This window comes from Crocuta crocuta, unplaced genomic scaffold (genome assembly GCF_008692635.1).
Source record: "Crocuta crocuta isolate KB4526 unplaced genomic scaffold, BGI_CrCroc_1.0 scaffold95, whole genome shotgun sequence".
Taxonomy (NCBI): domain Eukaryota; kingdom Metazoa; phylum Chordata; class Mammalia; order Carnivora; family Hyaenidae; genus Crocuta; species Crocuta crocuta.
The window spans coordinates 3,819,982-3,838,423 of NW_027530971.1; the positions used below are offsets into that span (position 1 = coordinate 3,819,982).

General features: G+C 48.4%; 1 protein-coding gene across 1 annotated transcript in view; it reads right to left on the reverse strand.

The window, feature by feature from the left end:
* Window positions 1–821: 821 nt before the first annotated feature.
* Window positions 822–18,442, reverse strand: part of EPB41L4B (erythrocyte membrane protein band 4.1 like 4B) — a 162,365-nt gene continuing 144,744 nt past the window's right edge. Inside the window, exons 22-27 of the mRNA XM_077769762.1 lie at window positions 15,519–15,705; window positions 13,302–13,379; window positions 6,936–7,040; window positions 4,310–4,378; window positions 1,855–2,000; window positions 822–960 (exon numbers count right to left, since the gene is read on the reverse strand). Coding sequence (XP_077625888.1) covers window positions 891–960; window positions 1,855–2,000; window positions 4,310–4,378; window positions 6,936–7,040; window positions 13,302–13,379; window positions 15,519–15,705 — 655 coding nt within the window. The 3' untranslated portion in view covers window positions 822–890. The remainder of the gene's footprint in view (window positions 961–1,854; window positions 2,001–4,309; window positions 4,379–6,935; window positions 7,041–13,301; window positions 13,380–15,518; window positions 15,706–18,442) is intronic.

An 18,442-nucleotide genomic window follows, 5' to 3' on the forward strand; every position in this document is an offset into this window, starting at 1 on the left:
ATGCCTTTATTCCTGCAAAGTTGTTCAAGTGCATAATAAAAATTTAAAAACACATTTCTTGAAATTATATAAAAAGAGAGCAAAGTGTCATCTGGTCAAGGTTCTATCAACAGGACAAGAATTGATCAACTTTAGAAATAGTTTTCTTCTATGGAACACCCAAATGGATCTTGGTATTGAACTATCTTATCCTTGTAAATGATTTTTAGACAATTTAAGCGATAATTTCCTACTTTGGGTTTAGTGAAAAGTTCTGTTTATCTAAATAATATCGTATCCAACAAACCCACAAGTTAAATTATATTTTGGATTTCGCTGAAAGTGCTTCAGTCCTGGTGATCACAACTTTTTTCTGTTTTCTTTTTCTTTTTCTTTTTTTAGTTCATCGATTCATGTCTGAATAAAAATGAGTGTTAAGGACTTTATAAGATCTGTATAATTACCAGTGTAAATGAAAAACCAGCAGTAAAGAATTATTCTCTCATTAAAAATGACTCTTTAACAAACAGTCAAAGCTTGGTGCAAGTTTCAATCATACAAAATCATGGTTAGGACTGATAGCAAAGGATTCCATGCCATATTAACCCCCTGTGGTTATTAATATATACACACAGGTAGTACTAAAAAGGAATCCCATTTCCCTATCTTTCTTCTCCTAGGCTTACCAAATCCTGTCCCATCTATACTGAGTAGCAGAAAAGCTCTAATACTCAGAAGACAGAGAATAACTTCTCCAATAAAGTCAAGCCGGAAGTTGGCTTCAACCAGCCACGGAGACCTGGTGAACAGAGCACACATCTGTGTGCTGTGCTGGAGTGAGCACTCAAAGCCCAAAGAAAGAAAACGGACAGAAGGCACCATGCCATCCTCCAGGCAACAAGGGGAGAATTTCACAGTTCGGTCATCAATAGTCTTTTCATCATTTTCTCTCTTTCCAGTTCCTGCCGGAGCGTCTCTGCACTGAAGAAGAGTAGGTGACAAAATCATGAGAGCAATTGCACTAAAAATGACAAAAACAGATTCCACTCTCTCATCTTCTCTCCTGACCTCGGTTCTCGACTTCTGCGCTTTCAGGCTCCTTAAGGACCCCTGATATCTGCCAGTGTTAAAATGACCTGAAATTGTCTGGCTGCCCGCCGGCTTCCGCCACCAGACTGAGAGTTCTTCAGGGCACTGCTTGCCAGCAGACTGACTGTACATGCCATTCATCTCTGAAGCCCCAAAGCCTCGCCCCAGAGCCTAGCTCCAGGACCTGGTACATAGCAGCCTCTCAGTAAAGCTCTTCCAAGTGAATGGGAAGATGTCCAGGGTCCCGTCATTCATTCTGCTCTGGCTACACTGGCCCCTTTACTCTTCCTTAACCATCCTGGGCATGCTCCATTTTAGAAGCCTTAGCATCGGCTACTCCCTGAGATGAGTATACTCTTTCCTCAAATATGTGAAGCCTGCTCCCTCCCCACCTCAGGTCTCTGCTTAAAACTATCTCAATGAGGCCATCCCAGAATGCCCTGTTGCCTTTGTTGGTTTCATTTTCCTCCCTAACTTGTCATCTCCTCTCTCTCTCTCTCTCTCTCTCACACACACACACACACACACACACACACACATTTGTTTAATCTCTGTCTCACCTTCCCGAACACTAATTTTGAACTCATAAAGGGAGGACTTTTATGTTTTGCTCACTATACATCCCTAGGGCCTAGAATACTATCCAGCCTTTGCAGACATTTCAATAAATACTCACTGAATAAATGAATGAAAGAATAAATAAAAGGCTTATAGATGTCAAAAACACAATGAAACTGGAGCCTATGCCTGATCTCCCCGTCACCAGGGTTGCTGCCAGTGACTCACCTGGCTGCCAGGGAAACAGGCTTCCGCGTGGTGTAGATGGTCTGCACGGTGGAGATGGTCTCTGTCAAAGGCCTCAGGGTCACTGCTGGAATCAGCGGGGAAGACTGGCCAGGACAGCACGGTAATTTACTGTCTCTAAAATCTGCCTGTCGAGGAAACAGAAAAGAGGAAATTAATCTCAATTTGGGTTCCGTTTTTATACTGTCAGCTCCTCCCTAAGCCTAACCACACAGTTCCTGATATTTTTAAATAATAGCTAAAACCAATTACCACTTATTTAATGATTTTTATATTGGCCCAGGCATTTTACATATACACTCTCTCGACAACTCTTAAGGTAGAGGTCATATTTCATCACATTAGACACCATCAATTCTAAGAGCCCTCATTTTTGCATGTGCCACAGAGGATGAAAAGTATGGCCAAACTTTATCACGCCCACTAATGTAATGAATTTTCTGATTTCAAGATTTAAAAGGTGAAAAAAAATGCATATCTTCAAAGTGATTTTATGAATGAGAAAAGTAAGTCCCAGAGAGGTAAAGTAATTTTCCGTAGGTCACACAGTAAGCGTTAAGAACCAGGACTAGCTGACTGCATCACTGGTGTTTTTCACCACTACAGCAGTGCTTCCCAAAGTGTGGTCCCCAGGCTCGTGGCATCAGTATTATCTTGAAACTTGGTAAAATTGCTGCCCTTGAGCCAACTCTTGCCTCATTCTTAAAAGTCCCAGTGTGGTTTCTGACACTGGCTTCCTGCTCCATCTTGGCCCCCAGCTTTTCAGGAAGGCCTTCCCTGGGTGTCTCACAGCACTGCCAAGGCTGGGCAGGAGGCCAGAGGGCCCGGCGCGGGCCAGCTGAGGGGAGTGGAGGTGGAGCTTCCGGCTGAGGAGCTGTGCCCGGTGAGACTGCAGGGCCAGGATGAATGTAGGGGAGGTGGCATTTAACAGCCTGGCCCAGCCCCTGTGTCTCAAGCCCTCTGGTCCTCACAAGGCAGGTGCTGGAAGCGGCTCAGGACCTTAGACATGCATTAGGCTAGGAACCTGTTTTTGCCTCTGCCTGGACTGCCGGACACCTTCTTACTTCTGTTCAAACCTCTGAAAGCTGCACCAGCCACTGCTCCCTCCCTCTCTCTCCACGTGGCTAAAGACACCTCAGGTAGGGACCCTCACCTAACTCACGAGACTGCACTTTTGGCTACCCTTAGGCCACCCCAGCCCGCCTCACAGATCCTCCGGGCTGGCCAGAAAGTCTCTGGAAGGAGCCTCAGGGATCACTCAGTTCTAGGAATTACAAGGAGGAGACAGTGAGGGGAAAGAGGAGGTGATCCTAGACTCTCCGCTTCTGCTCCATGCAGCCACTCATTATACAGTGAGTTCTGCAGAAGCTTTCATTTAAAGAAAAGACTTGCGGCTGAAAAGAAGCCTGAAAATCATCAAACTCATTCATTTTGCAGATGAGGAAACTACAGCGTTTAAAGCTTAACAGTACTTTGACATCTTACAGAGCTGAAATAAGCTGCCCCATGATGCAAAGGGTGGTGGGGACCTGAAGCCAGTGGTCATGACGACCTGCTCTCATTAATGACACCCCCTGCCTCTCCAGCCTTGAGAAACAACCACCATACTTGACACCTGCGGAACATTCTGTGGTTGGTAGTGTTGGGCCAGGTCCTTGATCGCTTTTGTATCCTGAAGCGGATACAAGGAGGATATTTGTATTACTATTTCTACTCAAATAAGAGGAGATTGGTGCTGAGTGGCAAAGCAACTTACCTAAGATCACACCATTATCAAGATGTAGATCCAACCCGAAAGAATTGGAAACAGGAACTCAAACAAACCCACGTACACACATGTTCACAGCAGCATTATTCACGATAGCCAAACACCCAGCAGCGAATGAATGGAGCGACAAAGTGGGGTATATACATGGAATGGAATATTACTCCACCATAAAAAGAAGTGAAGTGCTGATATACCCTACCATGTGCATGAGCCTCAAAACCATGATGCTCAGTGAAAGAAGCACAAAAGGTCACATATTATTATTATATGATTCCATTTATGTGAACTATCCACACTAGGGAAACCCATAGAGACAGAAGGCAGATTGGTGATTGCCAGGGGCTGGGGGGAGGGAGGATATGGGAGTGACTGTGTAATGGGAATGAGGTCTCCTGTGGGGGTGATAAAATGTTTCAGAACTAGAAGTCATGGCTCCATGACACTAAATGTACTAAATGTCACTTTGGAATGGTCAGTTTTACTTACACGATGCTCACCTCAATAACATAAAACAACGAAAAGAGGTGGACCCCAAACCCCACTCCTTCCCAACCTGAGAGAGTTCATAGGATTAGAAGAAGCGGTCGACATCATTGTCTGGCATTCCACAGAACAGCCTGCCGCATGGGAACATTTTAAAGCACAGATCTGTTTTCTGAATCTACTTACGGTGAACTGTGGCCCTGTAATGAAAGCATCAGGAAACGGGGTCACTGGATCAGCCGGGAATGTTTTTATCTTCAAAAAAGAGAAAGACCAGAGGGTTACTTTTGGATTAGAAAGCAGTTTGGAATCTTTGGCGATGCACTTTTTACGCCAAACTGAAGGGCTCAGGGAGGCAGACGCAGAGCCCACACGGCTCGTATCAGGAAACGCACAGAAGTCCCTGAGGCCTTTGGGCCAGTGGTTGTATCTGTGCCGGTCCACTGCGTTGTTAGGGCCAGGACCCAGCACGGATGAGGGACTGCAGTCCCATGTTTGCAGGGCACCCCACGCTTAGCTTGCCCTAGAACTTCATCCCTGGAGGCTGTGTGGGCCCCCAGGCATGCTGAGCCCTCTGTATGGCCTGATCCATAAAAGGCCATGATCAGGGTATGTAATGAGGCCGGTAAGAGCTGCCTGGTTGCTGGTGGTTTCCCCACAGCTGCGGCCACGGACTAGAAGTTGCTGACAGGCCACACCCTGGGACGCAGTCTGTGACAGCAGACAGGGCACCAGGAGGCTTGCCCTAATTAGGCCAGAAAGTATTCCCTGTCTATTCCCTGTGGTGTTTGGACTCCCTGTAAGTTGTGGGCCACAGAGGCAAACCTGGGGGAAACCCCTGGAAGCACGTGAGAATCCTGCCACCGTGGCCTTTGGGAATAAAAGGCACTGTGCTCAGAGCTGCGGCACGCAGCTAGTCTGAAGCAGAGCGCGGGCACCGGCCTGAGCAGGCGGTGGTGCGGGCCCAAAAAGAGCCTTTGCTTCCATTCCTTTCCCTTTGGTAATTTTGTCTCTGGCCTCCTGAAGGCCTTGGGGAATGCAGAGTGGGCTTATTCATTTACACTGGCCTAGAGGACTCCCAGCAAGCCCAGGGGCCTGATGCCTCTGGTATTAGCTCTGCCCGCCGCCCCCAGGGCACAGAAACTGCTCGCATACCTGCCAGCAAATGCACGCTGTGCCACCTGCCACCAGAGGGCTGCAGTCGGGACACTGAAGCCACCACTGAACATGAGCAGTGACTTTTATGTCTCTCCCAGGGGCTGGTTCGTGGACCCTGGGGGAGCTACTTGATGGCCTTGAGTCACTCCGACGGGGGTTAAGGTAGAGATGAGCAAGAGCACATCAGACCACACTCAGATCTGCTGAGGTTTTCTGAATGAATGGAGTACGTCTCAACCAATCTGCGAATGACAATGTCTCTGCAATGTGCACGGAGATGTCCAGTCCATTCCCGCTCCCCTTCCCTAAACTTTCTCTGGCCTCTTCAAACATCTCAAAATTCCCAGGATGGGCCGCAAAGTGCCTTAAGACTCAGGGGCCAGAGGGCCCGAGTGGCTCAGTTGGTTAAGCGTCTGACTAGACTTTGGCTCAGGTCATGACCTCTCAGTTTGTGAGTTTGAGCCCTGCGTGGGGTCTGCACTGCCAGCACAGAGCCTGCTTGGGATTCTCTCTCTCTCTCCCTCTCTGCCTCTCCCCTGCTAGTATTCTCTCTTTCTCTCAAGAATAACTACATAAACATAAAAAAAAAAAAAAAAAAAAAAAAGAACCAGCTGCAGTTTCCTTNGTGAGCAGGCAAAGCCCCATGGTCATTCTCCTCCTGGGCCTAACGGTGCCGCCTGCGTTCTGAGACCACTAGCAGAGGGGAAAGGTGCATACAGATAAGACTCTCAGACCATCATGAAGTAGAAATAGAAGGGAAAAGAGGTCTATTACCGCTATTAAAGAAACATAAACTTTGGCAGCTTCAAAGAATGATTTTATATCTTCTCTAAGAAAAAAAAATCTATCCCAACAGTTACACTCTGTCACCCGGCTGTGGCAAAGTATATTTCCTCTTCTGAGGTGCTGCCTCTTGGTAGACTCACTTTAGAAAGGGAGCAAAGTCAAAGTCAGGGTATTGAACCCAGCAGGGTCTATCTAGCCTGATGCAAAAGCGTTTTGTGTTCCCTGGAATCGCAACAAACTGGACACAAAGCACAGTCCCGCGGTAAGAATGTGTTAGGTGAATGGTCAGCCACTCCCCCGGATGGAATATATACAGTCATTTACTATGTGGCAACAAGAACAAGGAGAGGCAATCCAGCATTCATTGAAAAGAGAAAACCAGGACATGATATGGATACTATGACTTAACATTGCAAAATTATGAATGAATATGAATAAATACTAGAAGGAAATATGTAAGAATGAAAAAAAAAGAATGAAAACGAAAGTGCTAGGTTGGAATTATGGCTGTTTCCTTTCAGGTTGTTCTGTGACACTCATCCTGCTATCTTGGAAAATAGCAGGGAAAGACAAGTTTAAAAAAATAAGTTTTTCTTTTCAATGGAAATGCAACTAAGATTTTTCTCATGTAGGTTTATCAAAACTTCACGAAAATGAACTCTTTCTGGTTCTTGAGGCCCAGAGACAGAGGGCAGGCCAGCAGCCATGTGTCCTGATTTGGCCAAACTCTGTATCCATCCTGGAGTCGGAGCACCTGTGGGCTGGGCCCTTCCAGAAGTGCTGACACACTCCCATGGGGTGGCCGCCTGGGGGCTCCTGCCCGCCTCACCTCTCCTGGCCAGGCCCCTCTCCCTGCCAGGGTACCTACCAGCCTCGTTTTGATTGGAGGGTGCATGCAAACTCCAGTGGTCTCTTCCTTCATGGGGGGAGAGAGTGGAGAGTGGGCACAGTGGGGGGCGCTGGCGGGCTCTGCCTGCTCTCAGGAGGGGAGAGAAGGGGAGGAGGAGGTGGTGAGAGAAGGGGAGGAGGCAGAGGAGAGAAGGGAAGGGAAGGGAAGGAGAGAAAGACAGCACAGTGCAAGAAGGATCTGTCAACTCCAGACTGCTCCGGACCAGCCTCGCCCAAGCCTGCTTCTAGCCTCTGGCCAGCTGGCTTCTAGGCCCCCTCCTCCCAATTCTCCCACCTTTTCTCCTCCTCCCTGGCTCTCATCTGTTTTCTCCACTATCCACGCAGAACAACCCATCAAAACCCCATTCGCGGGGTTGGCAGGCAGGGGCCATCTCCTGTGCCAACTGCGCGGGTCTGGCAGTAGCTCCCTGAAGCACTGGCCGGGCCAAGCCAGAAAGAGAGCCGCGATGAATTAGTGATGCTGGCCGTGTGAGGAGTGGCCACACACTTGAGCGTGTTGGCCTGCCATGCCTGGTGGCCTCCTGTACTCTGCTAAGTAAGGGCCCACATCATGGTGTGGCCAGCAGGTATCCAACAGAGTGCTTCCAGGAAAGACATACATCAGCGAGGAGGAACATGGACTTTGGGATTTAATCTGTCATGGCTTTTTGTTATCTATGTTCAGAAAACAGAATGGCTCTGAGCACCCTCNATCAGGCATTGTGAGACAAGCCACATCGCTTGGGGTACTGGGTTCCCCAGCCCAGATCTAAGTAGTGCCATGCACCAGCACAGGTCCAACAGCTTGTACCGGTGAGGATGAGGATGGTGAAGAGAGAATGCTCTGATGCTAGGAGAGGGGGCCGCTGATAGGGTTAGTGTGTGTTGCAAGGAGGGACCATTCACTCCAGAGCATAAATACATGCACCCTTTAGTTCAAAAGAGCTTCCTTAGTTGGTAACATTCTGCCATAACCAACGAAGTATAGTCTCTGGGTAGGTTTCACTGAAACATGGTCAAGAAAATTGCAGGCATCTTTTCTGTCTCCAAATCGATCTGATTCTGACCTCTTTACAATTGTGCTGGGCAAGTCCCAGAGGGCTTTTACAACCGTTACCTCGCAACAGTTTACTGTTCAGATTTAGAGATGCAGAAAAAGTGCATCTGCAAAGTCTGAATCTGTGGTTCTAGACCCTCTTGTTGATTGTTTCTGCATCCATTCTTCAGAAACAAGTGAGTCCATATTAGCCATTTGCAGTCAAGTTTCATCAGCCGGCTGAGAATCCCTCCGCTGCTCTCTCCTGTGCTCAGTATGAACCCTCCCCTCCACAAGATGGCCTTTGAGACTTGAGTGGGGTGGGCTCCAGCCTCGGTACTCAACACTGCCCCAGCCAGAACCCACTACCAGGGACCCCAGGCCACGGGGCCTTTACCTCCGTAGATAAGCAGGCACTCAGGTGTGCTTTTTGAAGAAAATAAAAGCTGGAGTAAATGATCAACAAACACAGACATGCTGCCAAGTGCCAAAATCTGTACCGGCCACTTGTGTCTTAGCTGAAGATTATGATGAATGACTGAAGGCTTTGCCTAGCATTGGGCTTTTATAGTAAAGATATGCTGATCCATCCCACAAACATTTCTGACCTTTCTAAGTAAGCAGCTGTTAGTAAATGAACAGGAAATAGGAGAACACGTGAAATAGGATACTATTTTGAAATTATTTTATTTTATTCTATTTTATTTTTTCCTACCAGCATTTCCTCTCCTCCTTGGGCTTTTTCCACATTCAAGCAGCTAGGTTCTTCTAAGCTACTTGGCTTTTGAGTTTTAAAATCTGACTCTTTGGGGAACAGAAAGATTTTTGGCATAGACAAACGAAGACTGAAAATGTGTAAGGCTTCTTCAACATCCAGATAAGAAGAGAGGTTGCCAGTTTGAGGACTGGAGAGAAAAGTCAGAGGCAAAGTGGGGAGCGGTTGACATTAGGAAGTCTGACCTGAGGGGCCTGTACTCCACAGGTGGAGGCCAGGGAACAGGGGTTAAAGAGCAGAGAGGGACCGGTGTCCCTCTGCCTAGGTATAGCTAGGGCAGAATGATTGGGGGGGTATTGTCTAATAAGTAGAGATTCTCATGCCAAGCAGGACAGTGACTCCCACCCACCCAAAAGGGGCATGAAGGAAGCAGGGAGTGCCTCAGATGTATCAGCAAACAGATGACATCACTAACTAAGTAGACTTCCGTCCAGCTCCCTGTGCCCTGGAGAAGACGGATGAATCCCCAGGAAGATGGAAGAGGTACCCTGACCTGACCTCAGATCAAGCTTCAGGCCTCCTGATAGAATGAGGCTGAAAACAGAAATGAGGTTACTCAGATGGATGAAAACCCAGTCCTTCTGACACCCAACACAAGGCACTTCCCTCCCCCCGAGCTACAGAACCTTCCTTTGGCCAGGCCAGTCTCCTCCCTGGCACATGAACCCTGGACTAATACTCTCTGCCCAGAACAGACCTAGGTTGTGACTGCCTCTGCTTTGCAGCTGGGTGAGTGGTTTATGAAGTACGGGGATGGGGGAGGGATAAGCCCTAAAGGGAAAGCATCAGGAACACAGAAGACACAGGTGTTCATGGTGTGTGTCACCAAAGGAGAGAAGTTAGCATGCTAGACCTGGGGGGTGGGGGTGGGGCACGATTGATGTGTAAACGCCCCCTCCATCCACTCTGCTAACACCAGCACCCTGTGCACGTGTCCACACTCACCTCCCAAAGGAGGACACCAAATGGACAGTGGGTGCTGCCTTTACTCGCTTGCCTTCTTCCCTCCCCGACCCCTCGTGCCCCACCTCTTCCATCCCAGGCAGAAACCCCACCCAGGCAGAAACTTCCATCCCAGGCAGAAACCGACTGCCAGATCTGGGATGCAGATTCCGGCAATGGGCAAACAACAGCTGCGCAGGGCTGATACTGCTAAACTGAACTACATAAGAAAAGAGTTGGGCACTGGAGCAGAAAAGATACGGGAAAAGGAGGAAAGAACATTGCAAGAGTGATGCTGGAAAGTTTTTTTTTTTTTTTTTTTGGAGAGTTTGGGATGAAAATCCTTGGAGTCGCACAGAGTGCAAGAGAATTAAGAAGGAAGCAAGATGCGATTTGAGAAGTGTTACCAGGGAGGTGATAATTTAATCTTGATTTTTGAGAGATGCCAGTTAAAGACTGAAACTTGTTATTATTCTCAGCTGTTTGGACTATGCTTCTTTGAAAATCACTCTACGCAGAGACTCAATCATCAGGGTTGGAGTCATAAGGGTTAAACTAGCACTGATAATATCTTGGTAGAACCAAGCTGGATGAAGGCAAGAGAATCTGGTCCCAGCTCGCTCGCTCACGCTCGCGCTCTCTCTCTCTCTCTTGCTTGCTCGTGCGTGGGTACGTTCTTCTAGCTCTGGCCCAAGGAACCAGGGTAGTAATGTAGCTTTCGGAGTCTCATCTGGCCCCAGACCCTAAACCCAGTCTCTTCTCCACTGTCTTCTGGGGCAGAGACACCTCCACCAGGACAGAGGGGACTTCTGCTTATATTTCTATGATGCTGGGAGGGCACACGGAGGGGAACGGTCCACACAGGAGAAGCAGGCTGCCAGTGCCCCTTCCTCTCTAGGACCCTGCAGCACTGCTGGAGACAGGACTCTGGAGTGAAGTAAAGTCAAAGCCAGTAATGCCAAGGAAAGCCCCATATGGAGTGGGCTCCTAATGCCAAAATACCAGCCCTCCAGCATCCCTTCTGTGTGGATGTGCCTTGTGGACACACACTCGCACCTCAAACCCACACAAGCAAGACAAAGGAGGCTTTATCCTGAGAACACATATTCACTGCAAACTTTAGCTGTGAAGTGGGCAAGCCATGTCTCGGTGCAGTAAAAGGACCTTGGCTGCCCTGTGCCTGGGCAGTGCAGCACCCCCAGACCCAGTTTTGGAGCTCAGAGCAGCCCAGAGATGCAAGCAATGTATCCTCAGAGAAGGAATGAACTCCCTGTTGCCAGAGAGGTACAAGCAGAGGTAGGATACTCACTTGGTGGGCATTAGCACCTCAGATCAGAGGACCTCTGGGTCCCTGGCAGATGCTGCTTCCTTTCTAATCTCAGACCACTATGCTCAAAGAAAGGATAAAGATGAGGCCATTAGATCTACCAGCTGGATCTGCAACACAATGGTTTTTAAGAGAATCCCATCAGTCCTGCCAAAGCCATGATATATATTTTTGTAAACTACCTCAACTTCTTAGATATGCCAGAACCTTTAATAAATACTCAGTATTTTGCTTATACTATACCCTCTGCATAGAATGCTTTGCTCCATTACTTCCATCTGGCAAACTCCTACTCATACTTAAAAACCCTAGCACTCTGAAGCCTTCTTTTTCTCAGTGGCCCCAGAGGTAGGCACTGGGTTTCACAGCAGTAGCAGTTTCTATAGACTCTCTCTTGGCACTCATTGCAGCATGCTTCAGCAGTCTGAAAGTTGCTCAAGAGGCTAACTCAGAGAGAGATCTTCCTCCACTGTCCTCTATTCCTGCCTGGCATAGAACAGAGGGTCTAGGAACTCAGCTTTCTCCCCCTTCTGACTTCATAGGCCCTCAGGTTGTGTGCCAGGGGTTCTCGGGTCCTTTAGGGCTTTGCTGCCCTTCAGCTAGACTGTGTCCTCAGACTGCTGCCCTGGCTTCCATCCTCCACACGTGGCCTCCCTAGAGCATAAGGCCTCTGAGATACTCAGTTGGGAGACTGAGGCAGCACGGGGCCCAGGCTGCCTAACTTGCTATCCCTTCCTCCACACCACTTCCTCTGCTGTCTCAGTCTGAGGAGCGCTCTAAACACAGCTCTTCTCCAAAGTCGCAAGTTCCTGAAATCCAGATGCCAGACTTAGCCCAATGTGACAATGCAAAGGGCACCAGAGAAGGAGCTGGCTCAAGCTTGGTGCCTGTGTGATCACCCTACTCTGGGACTCAACTTCCCCATCTGTGCAAAGGGGATGAAGAGGTGAGGAGGGAAGGCCCTGCTTCTGGGGGACCCTATTTTGACAACTCGTCTAAGGAGAAAGCCGTTAGCAACTCAGCTGCATTCTCTCCCACCTGGGAAGGAAGGGACTCTGAAGGCTCCCAGAGCAGGGTGTCTCGCCCACTGTCGGTTCTCAGCTGTTTATCCAAACGTGCCGACTCGAAGCTCTCAGACGGTACCAACTCTCCAGATGACAGGGACAACTGGATACCTCACAAACAAGCTAACTGTGCCAGCTGAGGCAGAGACGGTGATCACTCTTAAAACCTAGGCAGCATTTTGCCTCATTTGTCTCCTCTTGAAAGCCTTCCAGAAAGCACTCCTATCCACCACATTCTCCTCCAGTGAGCTGGTCCCCAATGGCTCCCACTTCTGGCTTCTCCCCCTGGAATGTTCAATGTGGCTCTCCTGTCCATCCTGGCCCTCGATGGACCTGACTCTCCTCCAGCCTCTAGCTGCCCTGTCCACTCCCAGAGCCGCACACAAGCCAGGTGTGCAGTGAACTCTCAGGAGGTAGTTTTTGACTTGATTCACATTGACTCACATTCCACACATGTGGACCATGATTCATGCTCAAGTACACTTGAGTATCAGGCTGAGCCCACCCAAAGGTACCTCCATGTTTGCCTGTGGCATCTAACACTATGAATACTATCTCACACACATTTACGGTGCTGTTAGGGTCGTCAAGGGCTCTCTGTCTCATGTGATCATGAGAGCACTCTTAGGCAGACACGACAAAACAATGGCATTCCTTATCCCGTGACGAGGCTCCTGAGGAGGGGAATAGAGACTGGAGCCAGATCTGGCCTGCATGACTCCTAGTCCAGTGCTCTCTCCCCTGAAAGGGCTTCTCCCATGAGGACCACCATCCCTCAGGGGAGACCTGTCTGCAGACGATGGAGGATGGCAGCGAGGCTCGAGGGGCCTGGAAAGCTAGGGTGAGGCCTTGAGCCAGTGCTTCAGACCAGAGCACGGTGTTGGAAGCAGCAGCAAAAGATGCCNGCAGGCAGGGAGCAGCCGAGGAAAAGCCAAGAAGCCAAGACCGAAGCACTGAGGAGCCCTACACCTATGGGAGCGGCACACAGGTGGGGCGGGACCCCTGCAGCGGCCCTCCGGGGAGGTGGAGGGAACTATGTGCCCGAACCCTGAACGAGGGCTGATCCCTGAGGCTCTAGGCTGTGAGCAGGACAAAAGGAAGAGCCTTCTCAGCGGCAATGCCCACCTCCATCTATCGGCCCCACTGTCAAGATGCTTCTAAGGTCTGGGGCTTTTCTGATTTTAGCAAATTGGGAGGTTTACCAGAGGAGTAGCTTCTGTGAAGTCCATCAGGAGATCGCCTGGCTCCAAGGTAAAGGCACCTCCTCGGTCAGAGGGACTCTAGGAAGATGCACAAAACCACTGCTGGTTAGTGATGGCTCTGGGCCAACAGGGGAATTTTACCAGAAAATAGTTTTCTCTCTTTCTCTTTCCTCTCCCTCCCTCCTATCACGGAGACCGTGACCCTGCCAATCCCTCATACTGTTCCCTTGCCCAGCAGTGTGCAAATGATAGAGACCAAACCCCAAATGTTTTCTGAAACCTGAATGGGTAGAAGTAGTGTGTAGGCTAAGGAACTGCCCTCTTTTAAAAGGTGCCAAAAGCTTCTCTTTAAGTGCTTTCAGTGCTCTTTGACGGGTCTTTTGGAGGGGGAGATGCTTCAAACAGCCCTTCGAATATAGAGAGAGTAAAGACCGTATCCTGGATCAAGAGGGTCAAGCCCTCAAGCAACTAAACTCGTGTGCACAGGGGGTACATGTCTGGCTCAGTTGGTAGAGCACGGGACTCCTGATCTCAGGGTCTCAGGGTTATGAGCTCAAGCCCCAAAGTGGGGCCCCTGGGTGGCTCAGTCCATTGGGCATCCCACTTCTGCTCAGGTGATGATCTCATGGTTCATGGGTTTGAGCCCCACCTTGGGTTCTGTGCTGACAGCTCAGAGCCTAGAGCCTACTTTGGATTCTGTGTCTCCCTCTCTCTCTGCCTCTCCCCCACTCACACAATCTCTCTCTCTCAAAAAAGAATAAACATTAAAAAAATAAAATAAATTTTAAAACCTCTCATTTGCACGATACTGAGGAAGATCTGTATGGTGGGAGGGAGATAGTCTCTGTAAACCACGTTCAGTTTTTGGGAAAAATTTTTTTCCCTCCTGTCCTGGGTCTCAGCAGCATGGGAGGCCTGAAGGCCCTTTGTGGGGAAAAAAATAAGCCCCGTCAACTTGGCACAAGCCGGGCCCTAAGGAGAGAGATGGCCAGGAGAGGGAGCCCTGTGGCCTCTGGTATGCTGCCACCGACATCCCCACTGAATTCTCCTTTGTTTCATAAATATTTTCACTTGGTTTTAACCATGGTGAAGAATCTGTGTTAGGAACCTGTGTCTACGCTTGGGGGACAAAGCAGTACCAGGGACTCTGCACAAGACAGGGGAGCCCAACCTGGGCCACCAGGAACTGATCTGCAGGAAAGCAGGGAGCCAGTCACTGGCTGAGGGGTCCCCAGCCTGAGCAGGCTCTCCTACTGAGGACCACGAAGGTATCCCAAAGACCCTGGGAAGGGAGCTGGGAAATGACTGGCCATGGTCAAGGAGGATGTGGCCTGGCCCATTGTTACTTAGAAGCTATTAGGAATCGTGACCTGTTTGCCCAGATGTCACCTCCACTGGACCAGACACTGGCCCATAAGCTGGGCAGGGAAGCAGATCTTATTCTCATTTTTAGGAGGAGGAAACTGAGGCTTGGAGAAACAAGGGCTGTGGAGTGACAGCTCATTTCAAGCAGCCAGAAGGTGTATGAATGGAGCAGCTAGGAGCACAGTCTGGGGTCTGGTCTTGCCTTCAGTGCCCCCATCCCATATACCACCATTCCTCAGTGGGCTCCATAGACCAAGCAGACTTTGACTCGGCATCTACTTGTAGAGCGATAGGCTTGGATGTATTTGGACCACTTGCTGTAGAATGACCGCAGCCAAGGGTCATTCAGAGCAAACCAAGAGAAATGTCTTGAGCAGCCTATTCATATTGCTGGCAACGTCCCAAAATTTCAAACTGATGAATAAAATAATATTTCCCATTTTTAAACTATTTGTAAGGGCCATCTGATATAAGGAACGAGATGGGGATGCTTCTATGTTTTCATTCCTCCAGATTTTCCATTATGGGGGGGACATTTCTTATTTTCTATCTTTACAGTGCAGCGTGAATTATATAGGGATGATATTCTAAAATCAAAATTGCCCTCAAAAATCTCTCCCATTTCTCTTAAAGTACAAGGTGCAAGGTCTTTATTATACCATTTGTGTCTCATAAACTGTTAGGTCATCTTTTGGGGACAGTTCTATAAAAACCCTGCCCTGGTGGTTGTTACCCTTGTTTTATGAGCACACAATTGATTGAGCCAAGTTTAAATGCACATGGGATGCCCTGCACTAAATTTATACTGAATTCCTAGCAGATGCAGCTACTCCTCGCGACTTTCCCCCATACCTTGGCCCCTGGGGACAGCTGGCCCTTGCCTTCTGAATCCTGAGGCGAGCTGAGTTTGTGGCCCTTGGGGGACACCAGCGGCGTTGAGACTTGAGTGGTGGCCGTGGTGGTGCTTATGGTTGCGGCTGTGGACGTTCCTACTGCCTCGGCCAGGTCGGGAGGGAGGTCATCTTCATCACTGCGGTTACTAAAAGCACATGAAGCTCTGCTCATTACAACAATAAACAGGCTGTGGGGGGTGGAGGGAGGGCCGGGAGGGGGTGGGAGAGCTCCCCACACATGTCTGCCAGATGTCCAGCTCACGGGATCCAATATGGTGACATTTCCGCTGAAGCCAATTTGGGCTGGATTTTCTGTCATTTTTTCAAGAGATTAGAATTTTTTTCCTTTATTATGGAAAGATACACATAATATTTATCACTTTATTCAGTGACATTCAATACGTTCACAATGTTGTGTATCCATCACCACTGTCTGCATCCAAAACTTCTTCATCACCCCGACAACAACTCTGCCTCCACTGAACAAAACCCCCTATGCCCTCTCCCTGCAGCCCCGGCTAACAGCTGTTCTGCTTTCTGGCTGGATGAATTTGACTATTCTAGTTCCTCTAGTTCCTCATACAAGTGGAATCATGCAATATATGTCCTTCGGTTTCTGATTTATTTCACTTACCATAATGTTTTCAAGGTCTTTTCATTCACCTGTTGATGTACTAATATCTGTTTGAGACCCTGCTTTCAATTCTTTTGGATTGGAATTCCACTTGAGGTCATACTGCTGGGTCATATGGTAGTCCTATGCTTAATTTTTTAAGAAGCCACCAAACCAAGGGAGTGGCTTCCCTTAGGAGGGTAACTACAAGCCATTTAAGAACCCGCTGCCATGGGGCGCCTGGGTGGCTCAGTCAGTTAAGCATCTGACTTCGGTTCAGGTCATGATCTCTCGGCTTGTAGGTTCGAGCCCCGTGTCGGCCTCTGTGCTGACAGCTCAGAGCCTGGAGCCTGCTTCAGATTCCATGTCTCCCTCTCTCTCTGCTCTTCCCCCGCTCATGCTTGCTCTATTTCTCCCCAAAATAAATAAACATTAAAAATAAATACATACATACATATAATGTTTAGAAAGGAACCCTCTTCCATGAGTGAAAAGGATAATGGCCCCTTATGTGGCCTAACAGCAACCATTCCTTTGGGGTGATAAACTAGTTACAGGGGAAGAGCTGGGTACATTTGTCTGGGGACCTAGCAGCTCTAGTCTTAAAAGCTCTCTGATGGAATGGGATGATCCAGGCAGAAAAGTACACTAGACAGGAAATCACCATGAGGGAGGACAAGTCTGAGCTGCCATTCAGGGGTTGTCTCCAGGGTGTAGATTTGTGGGAAAGGCTGGACCTAACACAAGGTATGTCAAGGCAGCCAGCCCTTTTAATCTGGTCCTCCATTCTCGGTATAGACAGTATCTTCTCAAACTTCTAGAAATTAAGGCAAGCCCTCTCTCCCCAACGCCAACCAGGTTGCTGCTTGTGCAGAAAAGGGCTAATTCTGCAGGCCTGGGTGCTCCAACTCTGCATATTCCAAAGGAACTGCTGGCATCTGGGAGCTTCTGGGAGAACCTCTGGGCCCTTGGAATATCCTGCCTGATAAGGGTGTCATAGCTTACCTGAAAACTTGGGCCATGCCACATCGTCTATGCTATCAATGTGACTTACAATGAGTACCTGTTTTTGTACGCCTGGAGTGTGAGGTCAACTATACCAGTTTGACCTTGGGATGTGGGGCTTTTTGGAGACTGGGTACTTACTCCCTGCCTATATGACTGACCCCCAATAATAATCCTGGGTGCCAAGGTGCAAGTGAGTTTCCCTGCATGGCACTACTTCACATATGTTGTCACATGTTGTTGCTGGAAGAATTTAAACACTGACCAAGTGACTCCTCTTAGACAAGTGGAAGCTCATGCCCCATCTTCTTAGACTCCATTCCATGTGCCTTTTCCACTGCTGACTTTAATCTGTATCCTTCCACTGGAATTAGCCGGAACCATGAGGATAATGGCTTATTTGGGTTCTGTGAGTCCTTCTAGTGAATCATCAAACTTGAGGGTGGTCTTGGGGACCCTGAAGCAAGAATTTCTAGAGCTACCCTGGCACAGAGGTTATGTTTTAGAAATGATGGCTGGGCAAGAGTGTAGCTAAAAGACCCATGGCCAGTGGGCACCAGTGTGGTCTGAGCAGGGTCCCTGACGGGGGTCTCACCATGGCAATGACCTCCTGGGAAATATGGTCATGGTACACAATTGAGGTGTGGATGGGATTCACTGAGGGGGATATTCTGGGGGGTTTCAGATCATTCTGTGTATGGAGAAGCCTCAAAAGGAGGATTTAGAGCTTACTATTAACAAGGGCACAGATGGGGTTGGAACAAGTAAGTGGGAACATTAATAAGATGCCACATATTTGGATCTATGCTGATGAAGTAAGTCAGATCAGTAACACACGCATTATTAGTCCATTTCATTTTCACAACAGTCCTGCATTATGGTCTCCACTCTTCAGAGAAGTAGGTGATATTCAGTGGCTGACTGGAACATGACTTGCTGAAGGTCACATAGCTAGTTAAGTGGAAGAGTGGGGTTAAAATTCTTTTCTGCCATTTAAAAAAAATCCCAAAAAACAAAGCTCATCTTTCACAATAGGAAGTCAACCAACACTGCCTAAAATTGAAAAAGACTCCAAATTCTTCATAGTTTTTATACCCTTTGTCTTAACTTAGATCTTGTGGCAAAGAGGTATCTGCCTAACTCCATCACATCTTTCAATTCAACCCCTGTTTGTGAGGTAAATTCATGTTAAATTCATGAAATATCATTTAATCAGTACACTTTTATGTGTAGTTGGATTCTTCGAAATGATTTCTTCCCACTTT